General features: G+C 39.0%; 1 protein-coding gene and 1 non-coding gene across 5 annotated transcripts; both read left to right on the forward strand.

Annotated features, from left to right (window-relative positions):
* The first annotated feature begins 8,464 nt into the window (after positions 1–8,464).
* On the forward strand, positions 8,465–16,723 carry LOC112119071 (fructosamine-3-kinase). Of its 4 annotated transcripts, XM_024217624.3 has the most exons (7): positions 8,576–8,660; positions 9,784–9,934; positions 11,729–11,880; positions 12,403–12,494; positions 14,085–14,167; positions 15,537–15,659; positions 16,348–16,723. In XM_024217624.3, the coding sequence occupies exons 3-7, from the start codon at positions 11,738–11,740 to the stop codon at positions 16,684–16,686; spliced, it is 780 nt and encodes a 259-aa protein (XP_024073392.2). In that variant the 5' UTR covers positions 8,576–8,660; positions 9,784–9,934; positions 11,729–11,737; the 3' UTR covers positions 16,687–16,723. The 4 variants fall into 4 exon arrangements, with proteins under 4 accessions (XP_024073390.2, XP_029768069.1, XP_024073392.2 ...); XM_024217622.3 differs by lacking the exon at positions 9,784–9,934 and having other exon boundaries at positions 8,465–8,660; XM_029912209.1 differs by lacking the exon at positions 9,784–9,934 and having other exon boundaries at positions 8,465–8,660; positions 16,312–16,382.
* LOC112119081 lies at positions 9,439–9,561 on the forward strand. The gene has a single exon (XR_002909086.1). It is a non-coding gene; the product is annotated as a U6atac minor spliceosomal RNA (small nuclear RNA).
* Positions 16,724–19,386: the final 2,663 nt, after the last annotated feature.

Here is a 19,386-nt window from a genome sequence, read left to right on the forward strand (position 1 = left end):
AGGGTGTGTTAGGCAGGAACAAACTGAAAAAATGAATAATGAGGGGTTTTATATATTTATAGTGGGGTAACATGTAAGACCCCTAGTCAAGGACAGGACTCCAATTTGCTAGGTGCTGTACAAAGACAGAAAACAAATGCCGCCAAGAGTTTATAGTGTAAGTATATGACAAGACAACAGGTGGATACAGATAAACTGATCGTGGAGCGCAAGAAATAAATGAGATGCTAACTAAAAATGTTATCATGAATCTGTGGTTAATGCATTTTCTGACTGCTTTTAATGCCATTTACAACCCACTTCCCATGTGCATAATGATTAGTGTAGCAAAAAGTATACAGCGAGCATGCACACTATCTTCAGTTTAACATAGTTAAAAAGAACAAACGCTTCCAGGACTTGCCAAGTCTGCCTAGCAGTCAATCATCTGGGCCTCCAGGATTACATGCTCCTCAGGTTACAGGCTGCTATCCCTTCGTGTTAATAACTGGAAGAAGGGTAAAATGTGTTCTGCAGATCACGGCTGTGAGGGTGGAGTATATATATCTATATATAAGGTGTGTTAAAAATAGTCCTATGGTTTTGAATGTCAGGCTGAGATGCCCCATTACTGACGTATCCACATTGTGGAGTCACACTGGGACCCTGGCAAACAGGTGTGTGAAAAGCTTGTGGGCAGGGGGATGGCTTTTAACTGTATATAATAATCATAGAAATATAAGGCTAGAAGAGACCTGAAGAGGTGATCAAGTCTAGCCTCTGCATTGAGGTAGGATCAAGTAAACCTAGACCATCCCTGACAGGTGTTTTTTCCAATCTGCTCTTAAAAACTTCCAATGATGGGGATTCCACAGCCTCATTGGGAAGCCTATTCCAAAGTTTAACTACCATTAGAGTTAGAAAGCTTTTTTATAGTTGCTGTTTTAGGGTGGGATTTTCAAGAACTGATTGGAGTAGAGAAAGGCCAATGCTAAGTCAAAAGTAGAGAGAGGTCAGTAAAGAGTGTGTTTGAAAGTCCTGCCTATAATATCACTCCCTAATCCCAGGACTGCATCTCTCTTGGTCGCTGACCTGTGGACTCATCTTTATCCCTGGTTTTCAGTTTGATCTTTTCACTCACACAGACCTCACCCACCATCACAGTTGCAAAAACTGCCTGGGGAGATAAATTTTGCAGTTCCATGCTGCTTTTCTTCATGTGCTTCATCTCTACTATTCTGGTTTCAGAATGGATCCCATTCAGTGATCTTGTTGGCTACTGGTTGTTCTCGTAGAAATAAGCAAGACTGGTTAAATCCAAGTTTAATGAGCTAGTCTGCCAGATGCTTTTCATGAGAGGAGGAAAAAAAAACCTTTTCTTCATGACACCAGACTGCCTGTATCCTGCCACCAGAATAACTTCTCTTTATTCTTTTACAAAGCAAAAATATAGTCTCTTACATTCAAGAGAGTTACCATGTTCTTGGTTTAAATCTTCCATCACTGAGCAGGGCCCAAATTATATGCTGAGCGATAGCCTGCACATCTTCAGTGAAGTCCAGGGGGTTTACAGGATTAAAGGAGTGCTGATTTCTTTGGCCCTGAAAACTTAGATGAATAACTGTAAAGGCTCTCCAGCACGAGCATGGATTTTCTAATGAGAAATTGTTGCCCCATAGGCTCATACAGTTCTCAGTAGTGTGTTGATGACTAGTCAGCTTTCTTATGGTTCTAGAAATCTTTGTTATTCCCAGGAAGAAAAATGCATCCCTCTCAAATAGAAAGTAGAGGGGCCTCTGTATTCTTTCTGAGTGGCCCTGAGACTTGTGTCTAAAATCTTTTTGCAAACACTTCTAGAGCTGTCATTGCAATTAGAGCTGGCCAGAGGACAATTGTTCTGTTTTGTGGCTACTTTCAACTCGTTGAAATTTGTTGTTGTTTTGCATTGCAATGAAAATAAAACCTTTCAACAGTTTTTGCAAAACAGAATTGTTGAAACATCCATTTTCAGATCAAAAAGATCGGGTTTTTTATTTGGGTCTCTCTGTGGAGTCAGAGCACCCTGGAGCTCAGAAACTGTCCCATCAAAATTGATATTTCTCCATGAAACATTTCAGTTATGATGAAATGACATATTTTGATGAAAATCTGTTTAGTTGGAAATGTTCTATCCAGCCCTAATTGTAACTAAGTAGAGGTTACTAGAGGTCAAAACCAGATTTCTAAATATGATCTCACACACCTGTTTTACTAAGATTACAGTATGTACCTAATCTTCTGCTCCTTGACAGGACAAAAATGTCTTCAAATCAAATTGGCAGTTTTTTTATTTACTTCAACTAGGTTAATGTTGCAAGGAAAATGGCTCTGCTAGGATGTGGATGAAAATAATGAACATGAAAGACAGCTGGAAGAATTGTTTTGGGCCTGTCATTTGAGCTTTGTTTTGGGAATACAACAAAATAGACAAACCCCCGATACCACAGTGAAAAAGGATCTGTGCAAACTCCAGCTGGTGGGGAGATCATCAGTTCTTGAAACGTATCAACCTGTAGCAGTACTATGTACATAGAAGTGGCTGAAAATAGAGAACAAAATATGTTTTCCTCCATGCCACACATTTATGCATAAACTCTATTCTCCCTTCCCCAAGACACCAAAGCATCAGAGGAAAGTATCTGTTGCTTATGCTGCTGAAATACATTACTTGGTAGTGTGACATTTAATTTCCTGCAATTCAAACAGTGGCCATTCCTCTCCAATCAGTGATTAATTTTATTTTATTGTCCTAGTTTATGCAGGTGACTGGAAGATACTGTAGACTTGAAGACTGGATGTTTTCCTGGCTTCTCTATCCTACAAAACCAAATGGAAATCAGAAGCCCTTTCTTGTCAGGGGCTCCTTTTTAAATATAAACACAGACTATACATCCAGAGCAGTAGAGGTTTCAAGTTTTGATGGGCTAGAAATTATTTTTTTTTAAATGACAAGCATGGAGGGTTTGGGGCAAATCTGTTTATACTACAACTACCCCTGATCAGAGACAATACAAGTTCACAGCGATAGGGCATATCAGACCTGAAATGTGTTTTGTAAGTGGTTTAATGACTTGGATGTGTCCCGAGTTTCCTCTCACTCTTGCATCTACAGACTTGAATGGAATTACACCTGACTTTCACTGGTGTGAGATTAGAATCAGGCCCTATATCACTACCCATCACAGCTATGATAATACCTTTATTTGTTTCTTACAGTGGATTGTGTTCTGCCACCCTTACACTGAGCAGTGCCTTACTCCCCAGTGGGATTGCCTGACAATTAAAGTATTACTCTACCTTAGTAAGGGCAGCAGAATTTGGCCCTGAATTTGCTGCTTATTAGTGATAAGTTAGTGTAGTGATTTTCCCAACCAGAGAGGAAAAATAAAATAGTGAAAATCTACAGTATATATCTAAATGCAAAGCAACACTTATGAGTTTCAAAAGCAGCCTTTAAGGAAAATATACTTTCTATATAAACAAGTTATATTTTATGTTTTAAAGGGTCATTCAGCAAACTTCAAATCATTATTAATATTCAGTGCAGCCATTTGCTTTCTAACATTAAGTGATAGCCACTAGAAGGTGTTACTACAGTTGCTGTTTGCTGTTCTGTCTAGAGCTGGCCTATTCTGCACTCATTTATTCAGGTGCAACTCCACTCCGAGCAACTTCAGCTGGGCCCAGAGTTTGCAGTTTGATCTTGTGAAGTGTTGTGCCTCTGTTTTATCTCATAATTGTAATTATATTTTAATTCATTAATAATCATACATCTTAATAAAAGAAAAAAGTCACCCATGCATTTAGAGGTATAAGTGAACAATATGGTATTAATCTATAATGTACAGTGCAGAAAATACTTCCGACATCCACTCAACAACCTTAAGAATATATTTCATGTATATCTTAGCTATACGTAAAATAAAATAGCCTTGTTCTGTGACCTTGTAAGCCATATCAAAATCACCCTAACCTGCAAGGTTACTTCGTGTTTTAGAAGACACTATATATCCCAGTATATGAGATTATGACATATGCATCTGAGAAAGGTGGGCAAAATTAATTACATTGATCTGGTTTAGTTCTTTGGAAAATGTATTTTTGTAATCCTACTGAGCTCTTATTCCATTGGAACATCGCTGCTGTTACAGGCACTTACTCCATGTTGTCAGAATTAATCCATTGGCAGAAATGGTCACCAGCACAAACTAATATTTCTCTCAATATGATAAGAAATGTAGTTCAGTGGAATCATCCCCAAGAGTGCTGATTCAACTGTCAGCTTGAATGGTTGTAGCCAATACCATTGAAAATAAGCACACTTCTGGGCAGCAGCCCATGTCCCTGGGCTTTGCAGTCAATGAAACTGCTCCCTTTTCTGAGGGGGTCTTTTCTCCTTTGCCATGGCATGCCAATTTTAGCTTTATGCATCTAGCCATCTGCCTCGTTCCTCTCATCTGATTACCATACACTTATGAGGCATAATACTTACACATAAGCTTCAAAATGTTTGTTTGAGGGTGGGGGGAACTAAACTACTTAAGTAGAAGGCATTACATCTGAGCCAAAATACAAGAGACGAAGTGTTATAAGTTCGATTCAAGTTCTTATACTGCCCTCATTATCACACTCAGCAGATGTATACACCACATGCCTATATAGCAAATTAAAACCTACAGCACTGGGGCCTCTCCAGATCTCAAACAAGCTAGTATGTTTTAGTCTGTCATTGTATGTGCGTACTGTACAATAATAACCCCTCTTATCTGGCCTTTGTTTATAAATGCCAAACAAAGTGAAAAATGTAAATACATGTTGAGAGGGATTGAGGGAGGGAGGGGTGGTTTGCTTGCTTGCTTGCTTGCTTGAAGTAAAAGGGGTATGTATCACTGTTATGAATGTCATTTTTACGGTAGAAAGGCCTTTTTGAAGAGGAAGGTTCTGGAGTGTTTTCCTAAAGCTGGTCTGACTCTGGATTCACATCATCTCTTCAGGGAGTTTGTTCCATAGCCAGAGCCTTTGAGTGAGACTGCCTTTCCCCAGCTCTCATGCACTTAGTCCTGGACTTTGTGAACTGCTGATGCTTTGCTATTTCAGTGTCTCTAACTTCCAGGTACATGGACAAGGTGCACCCTGGTGCAGCCACTGGAATGTCCCTTCTACATCCCTGTTGAACTCCCAATATGTAGAAGAATATTGCCATGTTCCACTGTACTACAAACAACAATGAAGGGGTTAAAGGAATGTGTTGTAATATACCTTGAGACTTTTTCCCTTCTCCCCATTGTCTGTCTCAGTTCTTTGTCCTGGAATAATGAACAGCTGGTATACATAGCTCCTGGCTGCTCTGACTGATGGATGCATGGCCCTTCTGGATCACTTCTCAGGGAATTGCTGGAAAGCCTTTTTCCTCCACTTGCTCAATACAAACAGGTTGCTTGGTGATTGATCATGAAGCATCATACTTTGCAGAGCAACCTTTAGATTTCTGTGTCTCAGGTAAGCTGAATGATATGATGTAACATCACATGTTTGTATCATAAACTGACTTTCAAGCTACTGAATAGAGCCAAGGCCCACCACCCTTGCTACAGCTCAGTTTTCTGTTCAGTGCCAGTTAGAACATCATAGGCAACAGCAATAGGAGACGAACAGAACTACAGCAAAAGGATAAATGGACACAAATCAGACGTCAAGAATTATAACATTCAAAAACCAGTCGGAGAACACTTCAACCTCCCTGGTCACTCAATTACAGACCTAAAAGTCGCAATTCTTCAACAAAAAACATTCAAAAACAGACTCCAATGAGAAACTGCAGAATTGGAATTAATTTGCAAACTGGACACCGTTAAATTAGGCTTTAATAAAGACTGGGAGTGGATGGGTCATTACAGAAAGTAAAAACTATTTCCCCATGCTAATTTTCCCCTACTGTTACTCACACCTTCTTGTCAACTGTTGGAAATGGGCCATCCATTTTTTTTCTCCTGCTGATAATAGCCCATCTTAATTGATTAGTTTCGTTATAGTTGGTATGGCAACATCCATTTTTTCATGTTCTCTGTGTATATATATCTTCCTACTGTATTTTCCACTGCATGCATCCGATGAAGTGGGTTTTAGCCCACGAAAGCTTATGCCCAAATAAATTTGTTAGTCTCTAAGGTGCCACAAGTACTCCTCATTCTTTTTGCAGAGCTACAGAACTTGCAGGAAAACAAAACAGCTTGTACCTACCTGCAGCTAACTCCACTCCAATCTATGGCAGCATAATCCAGAGGATAGACTCTGAGCTTTGGAGTCCAGAAATGGTCCAATAAATAACCTCTTCTCCCAGCTCCTCACGGCTCTCCTTTAATTTCCCCCTCATATTTCATTGTTGTTTAAATGTTAGCCTTTGTGATCTGACCGTGGTGCTGAACTGCTGATGGGACAGGGCTGGGTTTACTCCAAGGTGGTTATTTTCAGGCACTTTTGTTATTAAAAACCCATCTGGGACATTTCTGAGTTGGTTTGTTTCCAGTGTATTAAATCAGGATGATTTAAACATGTTGATTTAAAAAAACAACACAACTTAATAATAGGTTGTGAAGCCTTTCACCTCTAGGTCATCCATTCAATTCCAGTCCAGGTCAATAGCAAATATCATCTCATGGATGTTCCATAACTTATGTGAAAGAATTGGATTATCTCCGTCAAGTTCTGAGTGGATAGAGGTCCACAGCACAAAAAGACACCACAATTGGTAGCAATTGGAAACCTTGTTAGAAATCTCACCAAAGAAGCCAAAGACTATTTGGACTGTGGAAATGGAAAGTGAAGTCCAGGGCAGGATTCAGGAACAGTCATTGCAGTGTGGGTGAAATGTGCCCTGCTGCATCCTTTCCTATGCCTATTCAGTGGGTAGAGAGAGGATTTAAGTCTCCAGGCTTGACAATCTGGCACTTTTCACTGGCACCATTTGACGTTCTCTGCTCAGTGTCCCCAACCGGTTCCCCTATTTTTCCCTATAACCACACTCCTATTCCTACCATTTTTTTAGTGGTCCCAAAACACTCACTTGGTTTCCATATCATTGTGGTCCCTCTCCTCCTGTAAGGGAAGGGCCATAGTTGTTCCAGTGGTGGAGCCTTCTTCAGGGTCTCCACACGCTCCTGGAAGTCAAATAGACTGTCCCTTCATTAGCCACACATCACAGCTAAGTGATTTTTTAAATGCCCACAAGGAACAGTCCAGGATCCAGGGAAATGGAAAATAAACTGTTAAATTTTATTGGTCTGAAAGTACAAACATCTTTTAGAATAACACTACTGATGTGATCTCAGTACTAGCATCCTGCACTGAACAATTTCATTCTAGTAAACAGGAACCGTTGACCCTGTTGGATGTTGGTCAGCATCATAAAACCTCTCCATAATTTGGAACAATTAATTTCTACTGTCCATTTCTGCTCAGGTGTGGCCCAGTACTGAAATATCAGGGATTGCTGCCCCTCAAGATGGAAATGTGTTGTCAGAGTTTGTGGGGACCCAGGATCTGGAATAGCTACAGAGGTTGCAACTTTTAAGATTGAGATTTATTGGCAGAGCTGTGTTGAGGTCCAGCACTGGCATAGCAGAGGGTGACATCTCTCACTCAGTACTGAAAGTTCAACTCTCACTTTGATGCCAGCCTCCATCACCCCCTTGTTAAATTTTCAAAAAAGAGTCTGATCCTGAGCATTTCCTGAAAAATGCTCAGTTCCATTAACCTCCATTGTCTATAAAAAGGTTTGGTGGCATTTGACTCCAATTGAGGGCAATGGGAATCTTTCCATTGACTTTAATGGGAGCAGGGCCATGCCCTGAAGAAGGCATGAGGTCTAATGTGTGACACAATGGTTCCTAGTCTATATAAAGCAAGTACGAGCAGGGAAAGATCATTGCTTTTTCCATATCCCAATTTGCTGATTTGTGGTTATATTGTGGCCTTTGAGTCTCCTGATCTTAAACATTTACATGTACAACACCACCACCACCACCAAACTCTGCCTCTTGTACAGTCTTTCATAAAACACAACCAGTTTATGTTATTGTGTGTAGTTTTCATTGCCGAGCTCCCTCTGGTGGTTGATGATTTAAACTTTATCTCTTTGGTACTCATGTGAGCAGGGGGGAGGCAAAGAAGAGGTCAGTCCATACTGATTACTCAGCGAGAGGAACTACAAATACCAGAAGCTCTCGGGACAGCCATCAAAGGACCCCAGGATAGTCCAACAAATTCAATATTTCCTAAATATCTATTTTTAAAAAAACAAGTAACGCTCTAATCTCCAGAAATAAACATTTTGGGGAATTATTGACTGATTTGAGTTTTCTATCAGCTGTTATTTTTCTCTTTGGTGTGTGTCAATTTCTACCTCATAGCAAAGACACAGCAAAAAAGGAAGGACCCAGACCTTTAATCCTATTTTGCAGTGGATTTAGGAAGAATCAATTGCAACAGGCTGGAATTAGCCAATGGAAAAGCTCCTGAAAACCGAACTGAAGACCTCCACTCTGAAGGCATTTGGGAGCTCAGGAGGAGGGTATATTAGCAGAGGGCAGAGCTATGAAACTGACAGTGGGCGAGTGTTTGTGAAAATCAATCACAAGCCTCAGGTTAATGCTGATAATATTGCTGCATGTTCACTGCAATGTGCTTAATTGTCTGGAGATGTTTGTTGATGATTGTAAATTGTGTGTTTTCAAGATTAATGTATTTTTCTCCTTTTAAGAACTGAAATCTTTTTAAAGCACATTTTAGACAGCAGGCCCAGTTAATGTTAATTTGTAATGCTGTTGTAAAGCAACTTGACATTCCTTCGCAATACCAGGTGCAAAAGAATTTACATTGCTGCATAAAAAAGCATAGAGCAGAGCAGTTGCCCTTGTGCTTAGAATTTGTTATTGGGCCAAATACCATCCCTGAAATGGCTATTCCCACACAGGGCTGGGGAACAGCATGAGCTTCCGGTAGCAGAAAACATTCTTTTATTGGGGAAAGGGTTTTGCTGAGCATCTGCAGTGCTTCCTGGCACCATGGCAACATAACTCCTACAGGAGATATGCTCCCATCGGCTTCCGTATCCATCCTTGCTCCTCAATCCCCCTTAAGAAAGTGGTTTCACTTGATGTAGTGGAAACTGAAATATGTTAATGCTGACAGTATCAGGAATCCTTGAATGGTTGTGGGAGAAGGAGGGACTACTTCCTAAACCCACTTCCAACCATTCTGATCCTACCCATAGAGTCTGTTCCCCATGGCATGGGGAGGAAGAAGGGAGTGTGCTGTGGTGCTGGCGAGCCACCATCCTGGATCTTCTAATTTTTCCTACCCTCTGTTCACAGAAGCAAGGGAGCATGTGGGCCACTGTAATGTTGTATAATTATTTAAATTGTGTCATATGAAAGGAGAGAAGGTTAGCACTCACCTTGATAAGAGTGGGAGAGTTGTAGTGGCCTTTTCAACACACATATGGTTAAGGCATTGCCACTTACTCATAGCACCTAATCACTTTTGGGGAGGATGCCTAGAGCCCTGCATATGTATCCCTTCTTATGTTTTGTACAATTCCAAAATAATAAACAATTGTTTCATGTTAAAGCAAAACTAAAAAAAAAATACTTGAACTAAACCTCCAGCTCCAAACACCCTATAAGTTTGGGAATATTGTTATTCAACTGTGATGTTTGTGGATTGGGTCGTCTGCTAGTCAGAACAAGACTATCGGTCAATTTACAGTTGAGAAATGGGAGTTTAGGAGGAAACGTGTGGAATCCAGATGCACAGAGGAGCTGAGGGAGATCCAGCCTAGGGGCAACTGCTTGACCACTGTCTGCTGGCTGATTTTTAACACAGAGTTGCCATAGACTCCCCTGGAACCTGCTTTCAGGTAAGAGGTATTGATGCCGCATTTGTGGAGTCTGCTTTAGAAAAACAGAAAGACTGCCTCAGCCAGGAGAAGAGAAAGAAATCAGTTTAAATGTGCATCTTGGGATTTTTGTTTCTATCACATTTAGGAGATTTTTGAAGTGGTTGGTAACATTTTGCTGAGTTAGAATGTTTTAGCCAGGAGTCTGAGAAGGCTAAGTCATCAGATCCCAATTGTTTAGGTTTACCAGATGGTTCTGTGTGTGCATGCGATAATTAAATCAGCTATCAGCTGATTGCTGTAAAAACCTTGATTAACACAGTACAACCCAGTAAGAGTTTAAAAATTCTTTAAAAGATAATTGATATATAATTGGAAAAAAATCTCCAGGCTGTCTAGAAACCTGTTTTATTCTTCATCTTCCTTTTTAGGAAAAGATTAATCTTTCCACAACCCAAAGAACTTAAACAAGAAACCCAAAATTATATTGCACATGCAATCTCTGTATTCCTTACTAATACCTGTACCTGCAGCTTGTTGCGTGTAAATGGGTTCCTCCATCTGTGTGGAACCCCACTGACCTCAATAAGGCAATCACAATAAGTAGTAGGATTGGGGGCTAAAGGCCTGATTCTGTCTATAATCCTTACTGAAGCAAAGTGTCCATTGACCTTAATGGGGGGTTATCTGTGTAAGGAGTGTAGGGTTGGGCACATAGGCATTTTACAATAAGGAAGAGACTGACTTTCTATACTGTTATTAAGGATGGTCCAGTGCCTAGGGCAATAGTTTAGGGTTTATGAGACTTGGGTTCAAGTCTCTATTTTGCTACAGACTTCTTGTGTAACCATAGGCAAGTCACTTAATCTCTCAGTTCCCTATCCGTAAAATGGGGATATTAGCACACCCTTACCTCCCAGGAGTGTTGTGTGGATAAAGATTGTGAGCTGTTTAGCTACTATGGTAATAAGACATGTGAGAACCTAAGACAGACAAACCCTTTCCTTATCCTCCTAAAAGAGAATAAAAAGTAACATAAAAGTGCCCAGAGATTTCTATTCCTGAACCCAGAAATCAAGTATGCAGCAAGCATCTAGCAGAAAGGTAACATTTCCTTACAGAAGAAAATGTGGGAGCTGCAGTTTTCGCTCAGTGGGATGTTTGAAGGAAAAGGCTTTAATTTTCCAGGACATACTCTTAGCTCTTCTGTTACTAAATAAAGGCAGAACAAAAAATTCAGCCATTAATTTGTATTTCAGTATACGGGAAACTGATAAGTCTGGGTTATTTCATTTAAAAATATACAATTAAAAATGGGTGGAAAGAGTAATACTGTCACTTTGAAGGTCAAACTGTTCAGCAGTACACAGACTTAATTAATGTGATCAATCTCCATCTAAGGGCTTGCTGCTTAGTCACAGTCTAAGAGGATTTACTCCTTTATTTCAAGCGGCAGGGGTTTGTACTTGTGTTGTTGAAAGTTTTGGGTTCTAACCCCACTGATAACCCTGCTGTACCTAGGTAGGAGGCCTGGCCAGAGATTGACTACACGTAGATGCTTTGAGCATTTACAGTGGTAAGTTGTGTCATGTGTTGTACTGTGCTGAACTTGTAAGAAAAGCAATAATAATACAATCAAACAAATCTATCCTGGCTGGGACTGAAGCCTTGCTAATTTGCTGCTACATTTTATTATGAAGGATGAATAGATTCACAGATTTATAAACAACAAATATTTTCCAATACACCTATTGCAGAAATCACATAATTTAGGCCAAGGATATTTGCTCCAGTGAAATTCTTGTTTCTGAACAGGCTAGAAAAATGTTTGAAGGTGAAATGGCAAGTTTAGAGGCTATCCAGAAAACCAACACCCTGAGGGTGCCCCAGCCCATTAAAGTGATTGATCTTCCAGGAGAGGGTGCAATGTTTGTCATGGAGTACCTGAAGATGAAAAATCTCAACAAGTATGTCTGAACTTCATACTTTTTTTGTTACTATGATTTTGAGAGAATCTGCTTATAATGCTGTTGTGTCGGTGGGAATCTCTGAAAGAGTCTATTGACTATCTTCTGCAAATGATATCACTCGTGTGTCTGATAATTGTAAAAATAAAAAGTAAAAGTGAAATTCAAATCAACAATCAAGCTTCTAGGCCAAATTCTCTGTTGAATTTGGCCCTTTATCTCTTTCAGCAATATGTGGTCTCTACCTGACTGTTCACATTTGTCAGAGCAGCTTTATTGACAGATAGCAGCCATGTGATGTACATTTCTCAGACGATTAACTTGTCTTTGAGAGGTGCCTACTGTTGAGTTAACCTATTCCATTGCTTTCTTTTTCTCCTGATTTTTAAATTGCCTCCTGCTTTAGAGTTGCTCCTTGCTTTCTCTGGTCTTTAATTCTTTCTTATGTAATAAATGGTGTTTAAAGGCATATTTTAAATGAACAGATAAAGAATGTATGGTTTTGTTTCTCTGATCTTACAGACACTCTGCAAAGCTTGGAGAGCAGATAGCAGATCTTCACCTTCACAACCAGAAACTTGGAGAGAAATTAAAAAAGGAAGGAAACACTGTTGGTAGAGTATAGATTTAAAGTACTAGTGCAACACTGTGATAATCTCTTCTGGATATGACGCAATATTTAATACATGTAGCATTATAATCCTTATTAATGGAGAAAACCAGTCTAAAGGGCCACTATCTGCTAAAATACCAAATATATATACAAAGTATCTTTTGATCCATAGAACACTAAACTGAAATAATTTGTAACTCTTTACTTTTCCACTACTTTGATAAATTAAAAAAACTGACAATAATTCTATTGGTTTTAGTTTTTGTGATTTTTTTTTTAAAAAACAAAATAAAAAAATTGGGTCAGATTTACCTTTCAGTATCCCTGTAAGCCTTTCATCATCATGTACTATCAAGATATAATCCTCTGAAGGTTTTTGAACCAACAAAGTAAAAAAACAACTACAACTATTAAACATGTCTATAGGTCAGGTACAGCTAACTTGTTATTATAACATGTAATACCATTTAATACAAAATATACAGAAATTCACATTTACTTACACTAGAGATATTTTACAACTCACACTTGCAGTAAAATACATAGCACTTTTTATTAAAATAATAAAGGAATGTATCCTTAGCTTAATAAAGAGACAAAGCAGTTCCGCTGAGTATAACTGCTCTTCTTGAAGGCAAAGTTAATTCAGTAGGGTCAGGGCTGGCTCCAGCATTTCTGCTGCCCCAAGCCAAAAAAAAAAAAAAAAGCCACGATCGGCAGCAGCAGTTCGGTGGCAGGTCCTTCGCTCCTAGAGGGAGTGAGGGATCTGCTGCCCCCGAATTGCCGCAGGTGCCGCCCCTCTCCCTTGGCCGCCCCAAGCACTTGCTTGTTAAGCTGGTGCCTGGAGCCAGCCCTGAGTAGGGTTCTGATCCAGTTTCCACTTAAGTCAATGGGAGTCTTTTCAATGACTTTTTCTACAGTTTGATCCAACTCCCACTGAACTACACATGAAGCAAAGCAAGATCATTTGCTATGTCAGGGTTAGTAGTATTCAAATCTAATGCCCAGATTTTGCACCTAGTTGTGTTTGCATGGTTTCAATTGATTTCTGGGGAGGACAGAATGTGCCCTATAGTGGTATGCCTATTACCAAGTAATTACAATATTTGTGAGTGAGGTGGTAGATTGCTGATCTGTCTGAAATAATATACAGTATGAGAGACAGAGTCAAAAGTTTTGGTTAGGAGGCAGCAGGGTAAAGTGTTAGAAAATGGTGAGTACAAATCAAGAGACCTGGGTTCTGTTCCTGATTCTAACACTGACTTGCTCTGTGCCCTTCATCAAGTCAATTAACCTAACTGTACCTCAGTTTCCCTAGCTGAAAAATATCATAGGTTTATTACTTCCAACTTTAATAGGTCTGTGATCCCCCAAAGAAAAAAAGCTATATATACATGCACAGAATTAGTACTATTAGTGTTTTAAAGTATTTAGTTAACTATTGTTTAATTATGTTTTTTCCCAATTTTTTTCTGCCTAGTCATATCAGAACTGGATTCATAAACCTATTGCTTTTGCAAAGTTCAGGATTGGAGGGGAAAAAAGCTGGTTTGCCCTTTGGACATGATCAGTCTTTTTATTTGTTTGATAGGTAAAGGTGCAGGACATTCTGAACCTCAGTATGTGGATAAATTTGGATTCCATACAGTCACATGCTGTGGCTTTATACAGCAGGTAAGTCCCAGCTCTGTGAAAGTTATTATTACACATTAAAATCAAACACAAATTCTATATTCAGTGGCTTGTTTTAACCACCAGTTTTGTTCTCACTGTTTAATTTTCATCTTAAAAGTTTTTAAAGTATAAACAAAATATAAATTTTACCTCCAATGTGGGAAAAGATGGGGTTTGTTTTCCTGCACAGGACTGTTACTTTCCTGGACTGACAAGGTTTTGTTCCTATTTCAAAAATGTAAGAGTTCTGATAGACAAAAAACTTATTAATTACATAACCCTGTCTCAGTCACTGAGCAGTGCCTATTCTGTGTAATCAATAAGGTGGGAGTCCTGTGGAAAAAATAGTATATAATTTTTACATGATCCTAATGCATATGCATGAGGAAGAAGAATTAAAGTTACATGGGCTTTCTTAGATTTGGCATTTCCCAACTTTTGTTTGAGCTTCCTAATATTTTTGAGTGCTTAATTTTGCAACTGTAATAATACTCCTTTAAAGTAGTTTTATTTGTGTGTGTGTGTGTGTGTGCGTGTGTGTATATATACACATAAACAAACTGGAATAATTTAACCATTACTGAAATATAGCCACTTCTGAGGTGGAACCTGGCAGCACAAAGCAAGCCTACACAGCAATTTTGGACAGGAAGTGAAGACTACTCATTAATTCTCCACTTGCTAAGAAAAGGATTCCTTCACAAATTACTGTACTTCCATCCTCTCCCAAAACCCACTACATAGTTCTCAAAAGGTGAAATTCCCCCCATCCAAAGGGCCAGTGGCAAAGTCTATGCAACACTTAAATTCCATTTAAAACCCTCAGAGCAGGCTTTATATGGTGCATGGGCCTTCTTCTGGCTCTCTGCACGGGGTGAATTTCAACCAAAATATTTAACCGTGCAGACCATTGAGAAGGACTTTGTAGACTACTAGTTGTCCCTGAACCACAATTTGAGACCCATTATCTCACTGAAATGTCAGGGGGAATTTTGGCTATCCAGAGCTAATATAACTTGGATAAAGGGTTAAGAGATGTTTAATATCTGCAAGTGCCCAGAACCTTAAGTTTATTTCTCATATCAAAGATAGCTCCTCTGTAATATGGACTCAGAAGGAAGAATAGCCTTAAATGAATGATCAACAAAACATTTAACAGCATCCTAAATTTTTCTTGGTGGTCACCCATCCAAGAACTGACTAGGCCTTGATCCTCTTTAGTTTACAAGCACCCAGGTAGCAAGGCAACAGGCCATAGTATCAGTAATATACAGTTTAATTTTACAGATATATCAGCAGAAAATCTTTACAGTGCTGTTTCCTCTTCAACTGATCATGATCAGCTGAATCTTGATATCTTATTTTTCAGGTGAATGAATGGCAAAGCGATTGGCCTACTTTCTTTATACGTCACCGACTCCAAGCTCAAATGGATTTGATTGAGAAAGCTTATGGAGACAGAGAAGCAATAGAACTGTGGTCACAGCTTAAGGTAGGTAAATAAATACACGAATGTGTCTCATAGAGATAAAAGGTCCATTGTACTTATACAAAAATATACAAGAGAAATACTTCAGTGGAATTTTACACATTTTTTATGGCAAACTTTATATGGCTTTTAGTAAACAGGTCTAATTTCACTTAAGGTACAGATGCCAGAGTTAAGAAAAAAGGGTGTATGTCACTGTACTAGCCTTTTAAAATTAGAAAGTGAGTGTAATCTGGTGGCTGCTTGCTTGGTTTTCAGAATCACTGTTCTGTTCTGACACTAAAGCACCAAGTTTATAGTTATTTGTTCCATAATGGTACATCAGTGTGCACAGGAGACTCAGGATTTTGGTGCTAAAAGTTGTTTACTTCTTAGAACTGTTCTAATGAAACGAAGTTGTTCTTTATTTATTGTGATAACCTGTATTGTCTATGCCTGCAAGCAATATGACAGTAGCGAATGTGGGTACTAGTGAATGATTAAACTCTGCGTGAAGTGAATCAGAATTATTCTTGTTGATTAACTCTTTTGACCTGCTTCTGCATGCATTGACTGTAGTTTTAATAGGGCTTCATAATGACTGAAAAGAGACAATGACTTTTATTTATTCTGTTATTTGTATTGTATTGACTTTTAGTTTTTTTCCTTGGTCAAGTTATAGTTTTTGCTTGATTGGTCATGCTTTTTCCAGCTGAAGATTCCTGAGATGTTCTGCGATGTGGAGATTATTCCCGCTCTTCTTCATGGGGATTTGTGGGCAGGAAATGTTGCTGAGGATGATTTTGGCCCAATTGTCTTTGATCCTGCTTCCTTCTATGGCCATTCTGAATTTGACTTAGCGATTGCTGTCATGTTTGGTGGCTTTAGCAGCTCTTTCTTCTCTGCCTACCACAGTAAAATCCCCAAAGCTCCAGGTTTTGAGAAACGAAACAAGTTGTACCAGCTCTTTAATTATATAAACCACTGGAACCATTTTGGGACAGAGTACAGGGGATCTACTCTAAATGTAATGAGAAAGCTCTTAAAATAATCATTTAAAGGGTGTTCCTCAGAGAGAATCTATCACATGGCCTACTTGTTGATAGCAACACAAGCTAGAAAGAGTGAAATATTGATGAGAAACCCACACGGCAGATGTAAAAGACGAGGGGGCCTTTGTACACATTTGAGCCCACTAAATGCTTGCAGTGGTTGTGTAATTTCTGCATCATGTTCTAGTTTACTAGCACATATCCACACTGGTGAGTTAGGAGATTGTGTACAGTCTGTTGTAGAGTTTCACCAACTAAATATGTTTGAAAAGCAGTCTGATTGACAGCCTAATCTCATTCTCCATGGGATAACCCAGTTTTTCCCACTCTTTCATCACTCTTTGCCCTTCCTGCCCTATAAGGATTTTATTGTGGGGTTATGGTATTGGAAGTAATCACTAATTTATCACTTCCTCCTCCTCCTCCTCTGCTTTTCCATTTGACTTTTCTCCTCTTTCTCTATTCTCCTCTGTTCCCCTCTACCTACCTTCTAAAGGATCAGCTCCAACATCTGTTGAAGTCAGTGGGAGACTTTTTTGGCTTTGAGGGCAGTTGAACTGTGTCATAATTCATTTGCATAGTGTTAACACTGCTATTATGAATCACAACTTGAAAAACATCATCCTTCCAATGAAGTAAATCACAGCAGCTATTGAAACAATGTAGATTTGTTTTATCTATTTTTGTATGCCTTTCATTTTGTTTAATTTATATAATTCACTTTAAAGTCTCAAAAAGAACAGGAGTACCTGTGGCACCTTAGAGACTAACAAATTTATTAGAGCATAAGCTTTCGTGGGCTACAACCCACTTCTTCGGATGCACGAAAGCTTATGCTCTAATAAATTTGTTAGTCTCTAAGGTGCCACAAGTACTCCTGTTCTTTTTGCGGATACAGACTAACACGGCTGCTACTCTGAAACCTGTCATTATTTAAAGTCTCAGAAACTTTGGACAGTAATCAACTGGATTTTCTTTCATTGTTCACAAATATAATGGCAGAATCAGAAGGTTAGATTAAAAACCATACTGCTTCTGAATTCAGTTAAAATGATGCCAAATTATCACAAGTAATGAAAGTGATTATGCTTCTGTGATTGAAATGGAAAGGTGGAATAATCTTGTTTAAATTGATTGTGTAGTTATTAGATTGAGAATCCAGATCTGAGATAACAAAGTCCACAAGAGCTAATATGTATTACCTAAAATGTGAACTAAAATACATGTACTGCTTTGTAAAATGTGAAATTAAGATATGTGCACATCAAATAAAATCTAGATACTTGCACTGCATGAACAAGATCCTGATGTTTCTATATCTTGTGATGACAGCTTTTCTGGGTTAGTGAAGTTGAAACTAACGATGGGACTGTTATTTGGGAGGGGATGGAATTGTTGGGTAATGGGACTCTCAACACCAGGAGGCATGGCAGAAGGAGAAAGTGAAAGATTGGATGCTGGGTTCTTGGAGGGAACACAGCAGTGGATGGGAATAAGGTCCTGGAATAGAGCTGAAGTGTGGCTGGAGGGTGAACTATTGGTCTGGAATTAACTGAGGTGGAGAGTTTCTGGGGATAGGTAATAGCCAGTGGGAAGGGAAACATTCCTAACATAAGTGATCACTGTCATGGTAGCAGCCATTTTTAGTATCTGCACAGTGACACTTGTCAGAGGGCTTATTCCTTCACCCTCCCACTTCCCTGGTCCTTCTTGTGAGAACAGAGAGCAACAATACCCAAAGTCTGAAGGTGCAAACAATTTTGATGTTTATTGGGGTGAACTTCCAGCAAGCTTAAATCCAAGTTCCTTTTTCCTTATTTTTGAATCCCAACTTACTTCCTGTTTGCCCCTAATTTATATAGTAATATTCTCAGCTATACATTAACCAATCATTTTACTGAAATTTACCTAACCAATCCTAACATATTGTAACATGATTAGTTAACCAATTATATCCCACCACCTTAATTAGTTTACACCCAGAAATATTAATTATACAGCAGACAGAAACAATCACAGAACCAGACAGAGACCATGCAAATAAACAATAGCAAAGCGGGGACTATAATGACAAAATAATACAGAAGTGAGGATTTCACAACTACAACTATAAGAAAACTATCAAACTAAATTTCCTTTTACATCTTCTAGGCTCTTCCCTTTATCTGAAGGTGATAGATTGGATCACCTTTCTAATAGTCCCAGATTGCCTTATTTCAATATGACTGGTTTGAAATGTGTCCGGACGTGACCGGACGCTTTCCAGTTTATGGCTGCTCCCACTGCTTAGCCAAAGGCCTTAGCTTAAGAACAGGGCCTCAGACTGTCACAGTGAGAAAAGGCCCTTACACAGGCAGACAGTGATTTTGATTCTTTCTTTTATACTTTTATAACTAGCTAAATGATAAACATATACCTAAATTCTTAAAGTATACGCCTTTACAGACAGGCCTGAATATCTATATCCTAACACTCCACCCCCTTTTTTTTAAATTTTAGCAGCCTTTTTTAGTATCTGCACAGTGACACTTCTTCCCCCCCCGAATGACTGTATGAAAACAGTTCATTTTATTTCCAGGACTGAATATGATTTGGCTCAGGATTGGGCATTGTCTTATCCTGTGCTAAAGCATATACTGCATGTTTCTGTAGACAACACGCAACTGCTCATGAAATAGGATCATAAATGGAGTGATCTG

This window comes from Terrapene carolina, unplaced genomic scaffold, assembly GCF_002925995.2.
Source record: "Terrapene carolina triunguis isolate 2854851 unplaced genomic scaffold, T_m_triunguis-2.0 Scaffold192, whole genome shotgun sequence".
Taxonomy (NCBI): Eukaryota; Metazoa; Chordata; order Testudines; family Emydidae; genus Terrapene; species Terrapene triunguis.